Below are 19,495 nucleotides of genomic sequence, written 5' to 3'. Positions count from 1 at the left end.
ACGAAAAAAATAGATGACACTTTCTATAGCTATTTCCCCATGTCACTGACTGCTAAGTTTTCACTTCCTTACTAGGCTGAGTTTCAAATGAGGCACCCGTACTCGTGTAAGCTTTTCACTACTACAAAACAAGCTTGACTATTGGGAACATTAAAATTTATCTTCCCAAGAATCACTCATTATTCTTTGGAGAAGAATCTACTTGTTAAAATAACAGCATTTATCTCCGGTTTCCACTTAACAGCATTTCACTCTAGTAGTTTCTGAATTTTGGACTGCATATTTGTTTCATTTCCAAAAAACAGAAATATGGAGTGTCACGCACTAAGAATAGGTATTTAATTATTAAATACTAAGAGTACATGGATAAAATAAAACAATTACTAGTAATTCCTTGGTAATTAAGATACAAGTGTCCATACTGTCTTGATTAGTATGGCATTAGAAACAAGAGAAGACTGCCCTTGATGACTAAATCGCTAAACAACTTCAGTGTCGGGACCATGAATCACCTATTTTTTGACCATGAGTTACATATTTTTAAATAAATGTTCAATAAAATATAGTAGAAAATTACTCAATGAATAGCCACTCAAATCTTAGTTGCCTAACATAAATTCTAAACTTAGCTAAAATGAAGGCCTCAAAAATAATTTATCTACAATAAGCATACCAAACTGTTACTTTTAAAAAAAGGGTTTTTAGACATTGCTTTGGATAGAATTCCTGTATTAGTTTACAGAAGATGAAATGGGTGAAGAACTAAGGAAACTAAGAACTAAGGATGAAGTTTACTTGATGAAATGGGTGACAGAACTAAGGAAATGGAGAAGGTAACCGGCTGATCACTTTTTTCCCACTGGATGTGACTTGTCACTGGACATGCTGATGTCACTCATTATTCATTATGAAACAGACACGGACAGGTCTACAGCATTACATAATAGATGTGTCAATAAACTTTACGTGTTTGTGGGTACAAACATACGTATTCTGGAGTATAAGTTACCATAAAGTTAACACACTGTAAACATAAAAATATGATACATACTACTTTTCAAAAAGCAGAAGATTTTTATCAAAGGAAATGTTAGAAGAAATCTCAATATATAAAATAGAAATAAAATACTAGGCTGTTCTGGCTAAAGCAGGGTAGGATTAACAGAGACCCTTCCCAACCTACAATGACAGATGAAATACCCGTTAAGAGTAATCCAAGGAATGGGTTGAAACCTCTACTCTCAGTAAACCCTGTTCATTTTGCGAAAGTCAATCACAAGACTTTTTTCCCCATTATCTAGGTCCATATGAAAATTTTATGATAATGCAACTGAGTATAAAGTTAAAAAGTAACATTTCTTCTCCTTTAAAAATAACAAAATAAAATCACTATGCTATATAAAACCACATTATTTTTAACCTCAATCTTAATTTGATACATGGAAAAAGTTATTAGTTCTCCTTAAAGTGCCTAAATTTTAAGGACTTACTTTTGTCCATATAAATATTATCCAAAATATATGAGGCAAATGAATGGCAGCAGGGGAGGCATTACTTTTCTATATCACACATGTATCTTCTACCTGACTCACCAATTTAAATATTCTGCCCAAGAATCTTAACTTTTTGTCACAGAATATTCAGATAGAGAAACATGCAAATAGAACTGATGTGTTCTAATCACAAATATCAGGTAAATTTTGATGGAGTGCTCTGTGTTTGTTTCAGACAAACTGTTCATCTCTTTGCTCCAAACACTTCCCCATGTATGGAGGGACTACTTTAATCCATGCAGTTGATATTAGCAAAATACAAATAACATGTTCTTTTCTGTAAAGATCATGATTAAATGTCTAAATTCAATAAATAGACTCTTTAATAATTTGAAGTCCTATCAAATATTTTATAGTAATCAAGTCTCAATCTTTCTTCTTTTCTAATACATCCTTGGGCTCCTGCACTGTAGGCACCACAGATTCTCCGCTGCTTGGCTCCTGCTGTTCTTTGCTCTCTCCTATCTGTTCTTGGTTTTCATTTTCACTTTTAGACACTTCATATCGTTCTTCTATATAACCTCCATCTGTGTCGGCTGTGTAGATTCCATAGCACATGATACTGATGACACCCAGTGGCAGGCCAAAGAGAAAGCAGCCCATCAGTGGTGAGCTCTTGAATATAGACTGTGGAAAGAGAATTAAAACTCAGTTCCCTTCATATGTAATTCTGATATATAAAGCATGACATGAACTTGAAACCACTATAGATTTCTCTTGTTGCTTGTCAACTTGTTTTTAGTTCCAATGAATCAAAGTCAATAACTTCAGCAGTAACTACCATGTTAAAGACACTGTTAAGAGATATAATTTCTATATGCACATACATACGCATGTGTGTGTAGAACCAGCTATCAGCAGGAGAAAAAGGCATCAAATATTCTATAGCCTTTCCTAAAGACACTGATTTTTCTCACACCAACCACAAAGGTCTCTTTAAGATGCTTACTATGTGCAACCAGCAGCTTTAGAGTTGTTTCCTGAACTACAGGAATCTGCTTATGGAGAAGGCTGGGTTATTTACCACAAAGAGGGTACACACATATTCTCTTCACATGACATTTTTAATATTTTTCACTTATCTGGTTAGCAGTAAAGCTTCATTGACTAATTTCCCTCAATTTACATACTGTGTTCATAGCTCCCAGAAAAGTAAGAGTAATTTTAATGAATAGGATTTTCAACTAGAATATACTGCATGAATTGCAACGATAACTTGAGAACATAGACAAGTTCAGAGAAGAAAAAGATCACTTTGGATTGAGGTAAGAAAAGAAAGTTTCACAGAATAAAGATGTGTTTTAGGTAGGAATTTAAGGATGCGTGAGAAGGAGGCAGGATACGGGACAGGTGAGCACCAGGCAATTTGCATCAGCAAAAGCTAATATTCAAAAACCAATGAGGAAAATACTTTAGATGGACAGAGTATTCTGATGTATATCCCTGGAAAAGGGAAGGAAAGTGATCAAAATCGATTATTTTAGTAATATGAATTGTGTAGTGGAATACAATATAGATTGGAGACTGGGCAAGTGGAAGTATGGAAACCAGGTGAAAGAGAGCAGCAGCGAGACAGAATGTGATTAGGGCTCAATCCATGCTTGTGGCAACAGGAAAACACAACAAACTGAAGGATACTATGCAAGGAAAAAAACCCAAAGACTCCCAGAATTTACTTCTAAATAATAAATGTTAGCTATATTTTCATGATTGCTTTGGGCCACAATGAATGAAAATGCCCATGTAATAGCTCAAGAAGGACAACAGGAACTAAGTTTAGGGCTCAAACATATTTAGGAATTCCTCCACTGTCAAGTTGATTGACAGTTAAAGCTGGGAGAGGAAGAACAATTTCTTCAGAGTTTCAAGCAAGAAGGTTCAGATTCAAGGACTGCAAAGAGGAAAGAGAGGAAAGGGATGCTGAGAAACACTGACTGGAGAGATGGGGCAGGAGCAGGGGAGTAGTGATACTCACAGCAGCACGGAAAGGAGAATATTAAGGAAGGGATGCTTCAAAGAAATCCAGGGGAAATACATCAACTGATCTAATTAGTTTGATAGAGTGAAAGGAAGAGGAAATTAGAACGGCAGAAATAATCAGGTGCGAGGTGACAGTGAAGAAAGTCAAGGAAATATATTTAGAAAGTAAGAGAGACAGGTAATTAGGGGCAGACATGTCAATTCATCTACCAGTGTTGATATTCTACTTACATATAACAACTGTGAATAAACACTGGGACAAACAAATGAAAGTAAACACTGTTAGAAAGGATTTGATCCATCACATTTTAATTCCACATTTAAAGTCTTCTATAAAAAGAATAAAAAAAAAAAAAAAAAAGGAAGGAGAGAAAAAGGGAAGAAGGAAAAACATCTGTAAATAATCTTAATTATTTACCAACTAGGGAAAAGTACAGAATTAACAGGGATGTTTAAAACTTTAAGATCTAAAATTTTATTTTGACTCCTGCAAAATAAAAAGTGACTTCCCAGCACACATCGTTTTCTTCAAGAAAAATGACCAATTTACAGAAGACAGCACGTAATGGAACTAAAAATTTCCTATTATCCACACTTTCAACAAATCATGGAAATTACTAAGTAAAGTTTACATGGTAGGTTGCAGAAATAAAATCTTTTAAGTTATATTATCAAGTTAATTGATTCTGAATTTTAGTTTTAACTCATCAATCATATAATTAGAAACAATTTCCACCTAATGAATATATTTTCTTAAACACTGACTAGTCATATCCTGCAAATTAAAAAGACATATTTTGACCTAATCTTTTCAAATTCAGATTTTTAACATTAACACAGCTAGACATAAAGAACCTATATCTTCTTCATTATCAATGACATAAACTGTCACAACTTACCACAATAGTAGATTTGGCATCAAATACTATTCTTTTCAATCTCTGCAAAATGCTATCACCTCCTTGGGCCTTCAAACAAAGGAAAAGAAAAATAAATTACTTACGTACTATTACTTCATTTATTTGGTGTTACATAACCTTGTAATCGCAGGCCAAATGGTTGACTCCAAAATATTACATAATCACCTGAAAAGGCCATGTGGTAAACATTTAATGTTGATGTTTTTTGTCTGTTTCATGTCCAGCATTCCTCCTGCCTGCTTGTGTTAACTCACCCTGATTCTACTCTAAAACATTCCTCCTCCTCTATTCGTAACCCACGTAGCTTGGCTGAAGCTCACCCACCCCTGAGTACAGCCTAACCAGCTTTTGAGTTTAGCTGGGACTGCAAAACCAGAGCTGCAGGATACCTTTGCTACTGTGCAGGGAGAGGCTCCCTGAGGATGAAAGTGCTGAAAGGAAGAGAGAGAAAAATTCCTGATGAAAATCAATCAAAGCCTGTATTCGGCCATACCTGCAACCTGGCTCATTTTCCAAATTTCCAAGCTCTATGAGACAATAAAATCTGTTGTTAAACAGTCTGAGTTGCATTCCACTAACTTAAAAATAAAAGCCTGATTATATAGGTGAGTTTCATTTCAACTAATTATTTTCAAAAATATTCTGTTTGATTAAGAGTGTTTTTCAAACTTCTTCACCTTGACCGAAAGTAGTTATGTTATTCTGTGAGCAAATTTTATATAAAGTTTTTGTAAAACTGAAACAACTCTCAAAACATAATAATTAAATTTCACAAAAAAAAATGAAGGCTCTTTCTTTTAAATTTTATTCTAGTCTATTGAATTAAGATGCATGCTGGTCACAACCTGGTTGTGACTTGCAGTGGTTTCATGACTTTCTAATACAGGTTGCAATTCACAGTCTGAAAAACACTGCAGTTAAAGTTTATAGGAAAAAAATATAAAATTAAGACTATCCATTCACTTATTTCTGAGAAATATTTTATAGGATTAAGTCTAGAACTCTGCATGGGAGCTTTTATTCTCAATAAATTTCCTCATTTCTTGAGAAATTGTGGTCTTATTTGCAGATTTTCTTAGAAAACCAGTCCTAACAACTTAATCCAACTGTACTTTTGGACCTAGAAACATACTAAGAGACAGGCAAGTTCACTATTAAGATTACCCCACACAATGCAGACCTCCTAGCATCCCTAGCCCTCAACCTTAAATGCCAACAGCACCTCCCCATCACCGTGACAACCAAAAATACCCTCCAAATAACCCCTAAAAGGACATTTCCATCTTTTAGCAACCTCTGCCATAGAAGAACCTTCTGTATCTGGGAGAATGTAACTCTATTCTGCCTATAATTGGACAGAAGCAATGTATGGAGGTCCAGCCCTCTACTCTGGGTGATGGCCAACTATTCTTTTCAGAATCAGAAGTAAAGAAATGAACTAGTTTCTCCTCTACCCCAGTCCATCATCCCTTTGAAACAGAAGTGAAAAACTTACTTCTACTGTGCCATCCAAAATGTTATTTATAAACTGGACCATGTCTTCAACATTCTTAATCTGTCTATCCAGCAAGAAATATTGTTGGTTTGAAGTATTCAGTACAACTACAGTTGGGACTGTCAATTCACTGAAAATATAAAAACAAATCAAAATATACATTAAACACAGCAAAGTATTCTGATATTCATTTATATCTCAGTAGCTATAATTACAGAAGATATTTAATAAATTTGTGCTTATTTTATGGTAGAAAATGATCAAACAGACCTAGTATTTACTTTATGCATTCATGACATAACTTTTTCTTAATTTTTTTTGGTATTTCTAGGATATGCAATTCATCTTTAAGTCTTTTCAAATTATCAAAAATCTCAAAAAATTTTTACAATATATGTATTGAAAAAAAATTCCTATGGGTGGATCTGCATAATTCAAACTCATGTTGTTCAAGGGTCAACAGTCCCTTTAATAATTGTATAGATACTTTTTCTTTGTCTTGATTCTTCATTATATCCCACATCTGGTACTTTAATCTTTGGCAAATCCTCTTAAGTTCTTACTGAAATGAGAGGGATAATAAATGAAGTAAGGTGATACTAATTATATTTCAAGATTTTAGCTGAAAATGATGAATGTTACCTTGGATTTGTAAGTTCACCCCCTTCCTCGCTCAGTGTTCTTACTTAGAAAATAGAAAACACCAAAATAATCTAATATATTACAATAACGAATGAAGGCATTTGCTAGATCTATGATACTAAGCAAAGTGAGAGAAAACCAACACAGCATCGTGTTGTTGAACTTCCACTGGGCCCTCAATGCGGCTAAGAGTTAGTGTGTCTCTAGTGAGATTTCCCCATCTTCATTTAGAGGCTAGCTTATTTCTCTAGCCCTCTCCTAAGCCCTGTCATACTTGCTATTATGTTCTGCCTAACTTCTCACTCTTTAGACGTTTCTTAATTATTGCCTCTTCCAGAAAACATTTCTTGAGCCTTTCCACCTTAGTGTGTACTGGGTGCGTGTGTGTGTGTGTGTGTGTGTGTGTGTGTGTGGCGGGGGTGGAGGGCGGGTTCTGTAATTAACATTTGTGGTCTTATCCAGTGGACTATAAGCATTTGAAGACAGGAACTCTATTCATTTTTCCATCAACAGTGTTTAACAGTGTACAACATACAGTAAATACTCACTAAATGTTCACTGAATAGAGTGGGTTCTTGTTTCAAATTTATTAATTCAGTACAGGGTTTGGTAAATGTTTTCTAATATCAGTCTTGTGAAGTGGCAAATTAAATCTTTAAATCATAATTTTAGATAAAAATTATTTAAAAACTGCACATTTTCCTACAAATTTAGTCTACTAAAATAAATTCTAGAACAGTTTTTGAATGCTAAACATTTTCTATTTAATAGTCTTTACATAATTTTAAAGAGATAAAAATTTTAAAATTGCACATTTTCTTACAAAGTTATTTGTCTATTAAATTCTACAACAATTAGTTTTTGAATGCTAAACATTTTCTATTTAATAGTTATATTGCCCATTAAAACTGAACTTCTCAAGGTATGTATTAAGCAGAAGCTATGAAATTTACAAGTTTTGGAAAAATGGCTTCTTTTCAGAATATGAGAAAACATTAAATCAGGAGATAATTTTTTTTTCTTTTTACTATAGACCAATATTAAAGTCAGTAAGTTTCAAATACAGAATTTGAAAACTAAAGTAAAATATTTAATGGGAAAATATCTGTATCTGAATATGTCAACTGTTTGCTTTTTTTCAGCTATTTAATCCTTCTACCTGTATCTCAGAAACAAATTTAATAATATTAAGATTTGATAGCAAAATCATTCAGCACTTTACTTACTCCATCAGCAAGGTATTTATGTAGTCATTTCCATCCATATGGCCAAATTGAAAATCCCTAACAAACGACAACCAAAAATAAATAAATAAAAGGCAAGGGGGTGGGGAGAGAAAGCTCATTAAATATCAAAAAAGTAAAAAAAACAATGAACTTAACATTAGGCCTCAGTAAGCCCAGAAACTGTAAACATCTCACATGTAAATCATATACAATAAATACTGCTAAGAGTGCAAATTTTACTGGCTTCTGAGATACAAATACACGAGTAAAGGAAATTCTAAGACATTTCTACTTGGTTTATGCATATTTAAAATTCAGGGAAATATAAGCTAATCTATCTGAAATATGTTTAAGAAAAATTACCCATTTTCCCTAAAAAAAAAAAAGGACTAATCAAAAGACGCTACATACTATGTAAGAAAACTATACAATGACCCATTATTAGAAGACTCAGAATAGGAAAGAAATAATAATTCAATAATAAAATACATTTATATTGACTGTCTTTTTTTATGGTAGCAACAATGATTCAGCATAGTAAAAATACATGTATTTCTGATGCCATTTTTATTCAGTGATTCTTTTGAGTTTCTGTTAGAATAATCGTCTGCCTATCTCTGACTTCTGATTGCTCATTTATCTCCAATTATAACTACATTTGCATATTTTATTTACATAAAATGCATCTCAAATCGTATCAAGAAGCCAGGTATGATACAAATTATAGATCAAACTGTTTCTTTTTTTTAACTTGCAGGACATACCATCAGTGAATTTCAAGATCCAGACAATTCATGCTAAAATGCAATGTGCTATACAGTAGTCCCCCCTTATCCAGTTTCACTTTCTATGATTTCAGTTCCCTATGGTCAACCATGGTCTGAAAATATTAAATGAAAAATTCCAGAAATAAACATATACATAATTTTATTATAGTGTATTGTTATAATTGTTCTATTTTATTATTACTGTTGATCTCTTACTGTGCCTAATGGATAAATTAAACTTTATCACAGGTATGTAGGTACAGACAAAATTATAGTATACGTAGTATTCCATTCTATGCAAAGTTTCAGTCATCCACTGGGGGTCTTGAATGTATCTCCTGTGGATAAGTGAGAACTACTGCTATACTTCCCTTCCTTGATTCACCTCTAAAAGCATGAATACTAGTAAGTTTGCTTTATTAAATTACAAAACTGTATTAAAAAAACATAAAGGAATCTCTCAGAATATAAGCACCTACCTATGGAAGAGGTCTCTGTAATCTCTTGCAACTTCCTGAATAATTGACTTCAATCTGTAGAAGAACAAACATATGAACTGGTCATCTGCACTTGAAAAATAGAATTTTCCAATGACAGTATCTGTTCTCTTACATCTAATTGCTGCAGGAAAAGTAAGATACCACATCAAGTCTATCTAAAGCCATGTAGTCTGAAATGACCATCTGAAGCTTAAAACCATATCGAGGCATTATACCTGGCATGTTCAACTGATGTATTTTTCTCATCAATAACTGCAAGAGCCACAAGCTTTCCTGAAATAAAGAATGACACATTTGAATTCAATCACCCTTATTACACAAACTGTTCAATCAACACTTTAGTTCTGAGTAGGAAATTGTAAAGTATTTCTAGAATTTAATTCCAATCACCCTACACGTTATATCAAATTAAATCAACAAATTATGGTATATGTTTGTAGAGTGAATCAGTGAATTAGTCAACCCAGGTGACAAATTCCCTTCCACTTCCCACCCCAAAATGTAAATACGAGTAAATATGTAATAATTTATACACTAAAATTGTACTTTTTATACCAACTTACAAGCTTGAATTGTATTTTTTCCTTGCACCCTACAAATTGACTAAGATAACTTTTTCAAAGGCTAAAAGCATAGGAAATAAGTTGATTAAAAACAAGTTTGCTAAGAATTATTGTAGCTCTAAAACAATGGTCTAGAAGAATAAGAAAATGATTTTTACATGGCCATTGACTTTGGTACCATGATTCAGTACTTGCCAGTTACAATAGGCAGAATTAAACTGACTCACATTTACTTAACCCTAAATACAACATAAAGCATATGTATCCTGATATCCTCTAGGAAGCCGGCATGATGTAATAACCAGAAGAGTGGTGTTAGAATCAGAAAACCACACACTGCTATCTAGCAGTGTCCATCATGTGCCAGGCACCATACCAAGGCGCAGGGGAACAGGGAAGTGCCTCAGTAAACTTCAACCTATTTTCAAAAACTAATACATATTTCATAGAGGTATCGGGAGAGTTAAGTAAGATTAGACGCACAGAAATACGGACATAAACCTGGTTCAGAGCAGGTACATACAAGTAGGATTAAATCAATAATCTTTTAGTATTATCCCTGTATTTTAATGCTGCTTCTAATTCCATACTGCTTCAACACCTGTTTAAATTCTACACAATCTTTAATCTTCTTTTAACTCTCTGATGAAAACAGTTCACAATGGTATCTACCTTCTTGAAATATCTCATCTACTATTCATTTTTTTGTATTATATGCTTCTTTAATTTTCAAATGCCTCTGAGTTTTTTTTTTCAAAATGTCTACAACATGCAGAGAATTCTCCCACAGACCAACAGGATTCTAAGAAACACAGCCACAGTTTCTCACATACTCATTCAACAATTATTGAGTGTTAAATAATGTACCACACACTGGGCTGGTTACGAGGACATGGTGATGAGCAAACACAGACAATGCTCTGCGCTTGTGAAAACACAATACGGTAGAACTGGTAGACATTTTCATCAAATAAATGTCCTGTTAAAAATAAGAATATGCTGCTATAAAAAAAATTATAGCGTAAATTAATGTAGTTTGACGGGGTCAGTAAAGATTTTCCTAAGGAAGCAGTATTTGGTCTGAGTTTGATGGATGAATATGAATTAACTGCATATTTCCAAACAAAGAAAAAAGCATGTAAAAAGGTGCTTTGGTGCAAGTGGCATAGCCTTTTCAAGAAACTGTTATCAAGCAAACTTGGGTAAAAATGATAAAATAATAGTAACAATAATAAAATAAACTAAAAGGTTAGTGTGCCTCAAGAAGGAAGAGTGTGGGGAGAGGCTAGAGTGAAATGAGGCTGCAGATGTAGGCAAGAGTTAGAACTTCTGAGAAAGACACGAGGTGTCTGAAGCCGCAGAGCGTCGGGAGGCTGCTGTGGTGCTAACATAAGAGGACAGGTCGGGTGAAGAGCAGGAGCACGACCACAGCTGATGCCTAACAAGGGCAATTATGTCAGACACACAAAAGAACACTGCCACAGCACACTTCTGTCTCCAAATTCATCTGGGAAAAGATGTGTTCAGTTGAGCCAAAGCCACTTGTTTGAATCACCTCAAGGTCATGCTATCTCCTATAATTACTATACAAGCAAAACTACTATATTCCTACATTTCTCCCTTTTCCTTTCATGTGAGTCTGAAATAATTAAAAAGGCCAGGAACGGTGGCTCACGCCTGTAATCCCAGCACTTTGGGAGGCCAAAGTGCGAGGATCATGAGGTCAGGAGATCGAGACCATCCTGGCCAACATGGTGAAACCCCGTCTCTCCTAAAAATACAAAAATTAGCTGGACGTGGTGGCGCGCACCGAGTCCCAGCTACTCGGGAGGCTGAGGCAGGAGAATCACTTGAACCAGGGAGGTGGAGGTTGCAGTGAGCCAAGATCACATCACTGCATTCCAGTCTGGCGACAGAGAAAGACTCCTTCTCAAAAAAAAAAAAAAAAAACAACAAAAAACCAGAATCAGAAAGTAAAACCACAGTCTTTGACACTGTCCCCAGCAACTTCCAATAATGAGCTAATACACAGCTCCTTCTGTAAAGATAAGCAAAGACAGAAATATCACTAGACACAGAACATTAAAAGCAAGCTCAGGAACAAAACAGAAATATCCCCCAAAATGTTAAAAACAGGAGAACGTGTAAGAATGTCTCTAATTTTCATTAATTAGATTTAAGAGCAGGCTATCATAAAGAAGAAACTCTACGCCTATTATATTTTAAAAAATTGAGTCTTGAATAAAATTTTCTCATTGTTTTACTCAAAAACTATACTTCCAGGCTATTTATCATAAAGTTACTAATGGAAACAAATGTGGCACCAATAACCAAGATTTCTCATTTCTAATTTGCTATAAATTTATAAAACACTTTCTCCTAAAACTTATAGTTAGCTTCTTATAATTTTTATAGTTTGCATCTGAGACCATATAATCGGCTTCTTATAGCTTTCATTTTTGTATTTGTGTTTATATTTGCATTGCCTGACATTTGCAACAGTGTAACTTTAAGAAACCATGCCAAATTTAATTTACATTTTTCCCTTTCACAGGTAAGAGCAGGCCTTATAAATAGGTTGTGCTAAGTTTTATCTTAACTCCTATCACAAAATCAGTCTCCGGTGTATAGCTTCTTAGTTGGTTATTTTTCTCACTCTCTTATTACCCAGGCTTTTTGTTTTCCTTGCCACCATCAGTTCTATTAGTAAACCATCGCTTTAATCACTGACCCACATGCAAAGGTATATCTTCTAGTAATATCAGTTTATGTTCTCATAAAGAACTGGCATTCAGATCTAAAATAAAAAAATAAGTTAGGAAATAGAGCTTAAATTCATTTCCTACAAAATAAGATTTTAAATAATCAATCACAGAAAAATCATGTAATGTGATGGAGACTTGTACATATGCTTGTTACCTGTGTCTCCAAGTTCATATAAGAGGAAGCCATCCATAGCAAGGTAATTCTGAAACCTTTCCCTGTTGATCCATGATGACAGATCACCATCTTCATACTCTTAAAACCAAGACAAAGGTTAACAAATTATAGTATAAAAATGAGTTTAAGATAGTTATAATAGCTTTAATCTGGTAACAGGTATAAAATGCCTGACAGAGAATCATTCATCCATAAATATTATTTTTAGGAATTTATTGCAAGAGTACGATCAAATGTACAGAAGGATTAATGCACAAAGCAATCTTCATTTATAGCATCATTAAAAATAGCATAAAAATAATTCAAAATAAAGGAAATAATCAAAATATCCTAAATTGGAAATAATTTAAATAAATTTTGGTATATGTCAAGAAAGATCATTTATAAATTTTCAAAAAAACGTATAACTGAACAGATTACAAAACAATATAGGTTATTATACAATATATAACAGTGTAACTGTAATTTTGTAAAAAAAAAAAGTACGAAAAGATAAATTCATAGAATGGTAAAATGAAGTCAGTTATTCCTAAATGGTTACCCTGGATCAATGGTTATACTCGGGTTATGGCACTATAGGTAATTTTTATTACAATTTCTTTGCTCTTCTCTCTTTATGACAGTCTTCCTAGTTTACAGCTCTTTCTCAAAGGTACAACTAACACACATATAAAATTATAGTACCTTAGCTTTTTTCCAATATAAAATAATTCCTCTGCTAAGCAGGTAGAAAATATAATATCTAAGAGAAATATTACATCCTGATTAGAAATATAATTCTGAAGTAATTGTTCAAAATTATTACAATTGCATAAAAAAGGTGATGTAAAGCAAATGTCTATAAAAGCCTACCAACACATCTGGTTGAAGATAGGATTTTAATGACTTCTGGAAAGGTATGCTTTTTCTTGCAATGCTAAACAAAACATTTTCAAGTTATCAAACCCATAAAATAAGTGACACAATGCAAATCTTAAAAGTATTTATGGATTCGAATTTACAAATTAGGAAAATAAACATAAAACTAGAAATTGATTACCGGGCCACAATGTCCACTCCATGCTAAAAGCAAATTTTCTATGAGATTGCATACAGTGATCAATTTGAATTTCATTTGAAAATAAACCATCTCAAATACTGCATGTTCTCATTTAGAAGTAGGCGGTAAACACTGGGTACCATGTGGACATAAAGATGGGAACAACAGATACTTGGGAAACGGGGAGGAGGACAAGGGCTAAAAAACTACCTATTGGGTACTATGTTCATTACCTGGGTGATGGGATCATTTGTACCCTAAACCTCATCATCATCCAATCTACATTCTAGAGTATTTCTGAATGAATGGGTGTTCCCTATCTGGCCTCAAACATGGTAACCACAAGCCACAGGAGGCCACAGAGCACTGAAATGCGGTTAGTGAGAACAAGAAATTGGATTTTAAATGTTATTGAATTAGAATTTAGAACGCTAGCAAGAACGCTATCAGCTAAGACTGCACTCCACTCACTTTTGCTTTTGAGTGGCTTTGTGGTGTCCTACAGATGTCGAGTTTCACCGTTTCCCTTGAAATTTAAAATATCCCCTGTAGCCCCTGTGAGTTTGCTGCACTGCCCTGGGGTATCTCAGCACAGTTTGGAAAACATGAAAGTAGGCATTTCAAAATACCAAGGAATGATGTTAGTTGTTGTAGCTGCATGTGGTTTATCTGCAAATAAAAAGTCTGCATTATGTAAAGAGATGCGTAATATAAAGCCCTGATGAAATGCCACTACAATTTGCTTTAAAATACTTCAACAAATTCAAAGTTAAAGTTAGAGCAAATGTCATGATGGGCAAAGATCTTGGTAAGTGTTTAACTTCGGTGATGGGTATGCAGGGCTTTACCATTCTCTACTATGATGTATGTTTGATATTACAATTAAAATATTTTAAAAGTAGACCAAGTATTTGCTTCAGTGAAGAAATGCTGAATAGCGGGTAAGCGGTTATTTCTAACAGCGAAGGGGAAATGCCGCTACGGAGGGAAACACAGGGGCTTCAACACTATTGAACACGTGTTACTTCTTCAAGCCTTTTCTGTATCTGAAATGTTACTTCAAAAAAACTAATTCTGAACATTTTAAAGTAATGTATAAAAATCACATAGAATTTATTCCTCAAAAACACATACAATTTAACAAACAACAAAAAGAAATGTTGTGTAGGTAAAGCTCGGAATAAAAATAACAACTAAAAGTTGAAGGGTGAAAAACCCCAAAACATCAGTCATTCAAGTAATGAGAACTGTTATTCTCATTAAACAGTAGAAGCATTTACAAAATCTTTCCACCTAAGTCGTATAATAGACATTTTAATTTTAAAATGTTTTACATGAGTTAAAGACTTGGAACTTACCGTCATAAACAAAGTAAGTTTCGTCTTTGAAAACAAGCACAGCCGGCATCTCTTTTAGTGTCACATACTGCAAAAAATCAGAAGTTTAAATAACTTTTATCACTAAAAAATTCTAATTAGTAACTATAATTTCAAAAGACTTGAGATACCAGAAAACACAAACACACATAAAAATAACAAAAAAGAATGTCACAAACAATTAAAGAGTACAGTCAATCCCAAACTCATCCAAGGAGTATATATGAATCTTTTTATATATCCCCTGGTACAATGTCCTATTTGCTATAGTAAAGACTGTGGATTATTCTTAACTGATAACAGACTTAAACATCAACCAGCCTATTTAGGTTTAAGTCCTTCCCCACCACTCACTGGCTGTGGGATAATGAGCCACTTTACCTGGGGGAGTCTGCTTCCTCATCTGTGGAATAGAGACACTGAGACTGCCTACCTCACAGAACAATTGTGAGAGTTATGTCAGATACCATAACTGAGAGCACTGCTTAAAGTGTAAACTGCTTTATAAGCCACTTACAGTAGTAATAAGGGATTCATTCAGAAAGTACCAGCTGCTTACACCTGAGTTGTACTTATTTCGAGAGTAAAATTATACTAGAAAACAAATATCAGATCAGAAGACAAATAATGTAGAAAAATAACAATAAAATAAAAATAAAGACAGTTGTCCTGGAAATATTAAAAAGGGAGGGAGACACATCTCGGGGGACAGAAAATAATACAGAATGATTTGGTTACATTACTATTAAAAAATGGTATAGCACTATGAAAATAACAATTTTAAGGGCACTGCAAGAGCTCTTAAGTCAAGCATGCTCCATTCACCTGCTCTTGGCAACTCATCCACACAGATGCTTAGGAAGTATTTTTCAACATTCAGCACCTCCCTCTTTCATCAACATCCCTGAATGGTTCTTACTAGAACACAAATGATACAGTCTCAAATCCTGCAGCCATCTAGTGTCACACACTCTGAAGCTCTCTTCCTCTCCCGTGTTTTCTTCAACTATCTTCTATTACTGTTATAGTCTGCATGCCAATCTCCTTTGTTCATCTGTAAGTATTCTGAAGTCAGAAACTGTCTAAATTCATCTTTGTACCCCCTTACTGCATCTCCTAGGGTTTTCATAAATACCAGTTGCAAAGCTAATGAAGCTCGGAAGGACAAAACATTAATATTCAAAGCATGGAAAGAACACAAAATTATGGGCTTTGCCCTTATTTGAGAATCATCTATGGGAGTAAAACTCGTATTTCTCTGAAGTTAACTATTATTTCCCCTAGCAGACTTTTCCAAATACATCCTTAAAACTAAAAAAGGGAGATGACGAATATTAACATCTTCAGGAATAAAGAATGACTAAACAAACTAGTTGAGAAGGCCGATTAAAAAAATAATAGAAGTAATGCACAAATACTAAATATGCTTACATAACAGATGCTATATATATGCCTACCCAGGCTCTCTGGGTTCTAGGGATTTTGGCCTAAAACACCTCATTGTTACATGAGGATTAAGATGGTGTCAAGTGGTGCCAGGGCCTAGAACACAGCAAACCCTCTGGTGCACTCCAAGTACCAACTGCTTGCAAAGCTTTGTAGATGAGGACCTAGCATAAATTCTCATCTCTCATACAAAAATGTGGTTCACTGGACTTGGGAGACAAAAATGTGTAAGCAGTTCAGATTCTAGTCCATTTTAAGCCTTTATGTTACATCAGGGCATTCCAGAACAGTGGTTTGTAACCTTCTGGGAACCCTGTCGGAGATTCTGATGGCAAGTGTGGCCTCTTTTTCTCATCTTACTCAAGGCAGTGGCAGCCCGTCGGGAGCAGCTGCTGCGGGAATGCCCGCTGCAGCAAGGGAGGTGAGGCAGGGGCTGCATGCTCCGTGGAGCCAGTGGGGGCCAGGAACAGGCGGGAGAGTCCCACCCGCTACCAAATTTGTGGGGTGGGAGCCCCACACTCCCAGGTGTAGCTGAAGCTGCTCAGCAGTGGTTCTGGACCCTGGCATCCCTGAGCTCTCTGGGACCCAGAAAGCAGCCACCCCACCCCCCAACTCCTGCAGGTTCAAAAATGCCTGCTCCTGATCCCTGGCCTCTCCCTGCTCCCAGTGCCTACTCTGATTTTGGAGCAAAGTTGTGGCCGAGCCCAAGTGTTGTCGCAACTTAGCCGGGTGTGTGTGCTCGGGGCGGCACTGACATGCCAGCTCTCACCAGTGCCTGGGCTTCCTCCAGACTTTGGACATCGACAAGCGTGGGAGGGAGGCTGGCTCAGCGCAACCTGCAGGCACTCCTCGGCATGAACAGCCTGGGTGCCACAGACGGTATAATCATGATGGCGGGAGTCAGACAGGTTCCTAAGCAGGAAGGGGTGGGTCCCCAGTAAAATCCCAATTTCCGGCCAAGGAGGGCCTGAAGCCTGGGGGCCAGGCTACCAGTTCTGGGTGAAGTCCACGGTCTGGAGTAAGAACTTCATTGATGACCATACAGCCAACTGGATAGCGCCTTTTCCAGGCCTGACCGTGGCCACCCATGGACCACTCAGCATGCACCTCCTCAATTCTGAGCACATAAAAACCCCAGACTAAGCCAGACACAGACTTGTCTGGATGACCTGCCTGTGGAAAGGAGCTACCTACTCGGGTCTCCTGAGAGCTATTCTGTTGCTCAATGAAGCTCCTCTCCACCGTGCTCATCCTCCAGTTGTCCATGTGCCTCATTCTTCCTGGATGTGGGACAAGAACTTGGGAACCACTCAGTGGAGGGACTGAAGGAGCTGTAATGCAAACAGGACTGAAACATGCCCCCCAGTCACCATGTTGCTGGTGACAAGGAGAGAAGAGCTGTGACCCTCCTGGGAGCCCAGACCTTGGGGATCCCCAAGTCAGGGCTGCGACACACTGTTAACACCCTCTTCAGGGCTCTGCAGTTCATGGTGTTTTCTGAGCTTTCAGGTGCCACTGCATTCCCCTTGTCCAGATGCTGGTTCTTGCAGCAGTGGAAGCCACTTGCAGCACATCTAGTCCAGCCACAGCCTCACATGGAGCAGATGCCTGGAGCTGCCTTCCCTATGGCAGCCAGCACGCTTGGCTGTGCGCAGTGGCCAGATCCCACACTTGCTCACTCACACACCCCTTGCTGCTCCATGCCTGGCTCATCCTTGGCAGGCATGGGATCTGGGCCTGTAGCATGAGCCAAGTGCAGCCTGCCAGGATGAGTGGGCGGAATAAGCCCAGCGGGTGCAAGCAAAACCCAAGCAGAGGCACTGGTGGCCACAGAGGTTTCTGGTGGTGAAGCAACAACCTAAGGATCCCGTGACATTACCTTCCCCTTCAAAAGTAAATACATAAGTATAAAATACTTAGTAAATCAAAATGGGTTTAGGTTGTCCAGAAACTGAGGTTCCTCCAGGAGTTGAAAATCACTGTGGGGTACATAAGATAAACACCTACATATATTGCAGGAAGCATTAAACACCTACTTAGGCAAGTCTGTAATCTTAAAATATTTAAACATTAAAACATTTAAAAGAAATGAAATGTCTGACTTACCTTTGTGAAAAGAAAAATATTTCAATTTTTTGTATAATTTATATTGATTCAAAAGAAAAACTCCCTTGACTTCTTTCATGTTTCCCCTGAGTTACTGCCAAATTCCTAAGGTCCTCTACTCATTAAAAGTTTCCTAAAGAGAAGTCTACACTTGCGATCTCCACTTCCTTACTTGCCATCAATGTCTCTCAAACACCGATAAGGTTTTGGTCCCCACTACTCCTCTGAAAACCACCAACAACCTCCGTGTGGGCACATACTGTGGTTATTTTCCTCTCATTATTTTCTTGATCACTTTGCAAAATTCTCACACAAACTGTTAACTCCTTTTAAAACACTTCATCTTGGCTTCCAACTCATCTCTTTTTCCTAATTTACTATTTTTTCTCATTTTCCTTTGCTGACCTCAGGTTCTGGGCCTACTTATTTCCTTAAAAAATTGCTTCCCATGTCTAGGAAGGTTCTTTACACAGCCTTGACTTAATTCTAGACCCCTATGTCCAACTGCTTATTTGATGCTTATATTTAGATTCCTAATATGACATTCTGAATCAAATTAAAATGAGTAATTCAAAGCACTTTTCACTCTCCATATTTTCAACCTCTTCCTTCTCCAATATTCCTCAAGTTCATAAAACACCACCATCTACTCAATTGTTCAAACCAAAACATCTAAGAGTCACTCTTGATTCATTCCTATTCTTCCAGATCAGCAAGCTCTGACAATTCTATCTTCTAAACACAACAATCCTTTCACTTCTTCCCAACTCTCTCACTAACCATCAAGCCCAAATTTCTCAGATTACTGCAAAAGTTCAATTGGTATCTGTGGACCTACTCTTATACCTATCTAATGCACTCTGCACTTAGCACAGAGTAATGTCCTTAAACAAGAACATCGGTCCATGTTCTTCACAAACTTCAACCTCATCACATGCACTG

The 19,495-nt window shown here is 36.1% G+C and overlaps 1 protein-coding gene across 2 annotated transcripts in view; it reads right to left on the bottom strand.

Annotated features, from left to right (window-relative positions):
- Positions 1 to 1,052: 1,052 nt before the first annotated feature.
- Positions 1,053 to 19,495, bottom strand: part of TMX3 (thioredoxin related transmembrane protein 3) — a 37,518-nt gene continuing 19,075 nt past the window's right edge. For both annotated transcript variants that reach the window (XM_050768126.1, XM_050768127.1), the window contains 8 exons: positions 14,984 to 15,050; positions 12,566 to 12,664; positions 9,299 to 9,356; positions 9,063 to 9,116; positions 7,817 to 7,873; positions 5,949 to 6,078; positions 4,433 to 4,501; positions 1,053 to 2,180 (listed from right to left, as the gene is read on the bottom strand). In XM_050768126.1, the coding sequence (XP_050624083.1) occupies positions 1,920 to 2,180; positions 4,433 to 4,501; positions 5,949 to 6,078; positions 7,817 to 7,873; positions 9,063 to 9,116; positions 9,299 to 9,356; positions 12,566 to 12,664; positions 14,984 to 15,050 (795 nt within the window). In that variant the 3' untranslated portion in view covers positions 1,053 to 1,919. The remainder of the gene's footprint in view (positions 2,181 to 4,432; positions 4,502 to 5,948; positions 6,079 to 7,816; positions 7,874 to 9,062; positions 9,117 to 9,298; positions 9,357 to 12,565; positions 12,665 to 14,983; positions 15,051 to 19,495) is intronic.

This window comes from Macaca thibetana, chromosome 18, assembly GCF_024542745.1.
Source record: "Macaca thibetana thibetana isolate TM-01 chromosome 18, ASM2454274v1, whole genome shotgun sequence".
Taxonomy (NCBI): Eukaryota; Metazoa; Chordata; class Mammalia; order Primates; family Cercopithecidae; genus Macaca; species Macaca thibetana.
This window is presented reverse-complemented; position numbering and strand designations above follow the sequence as displayed.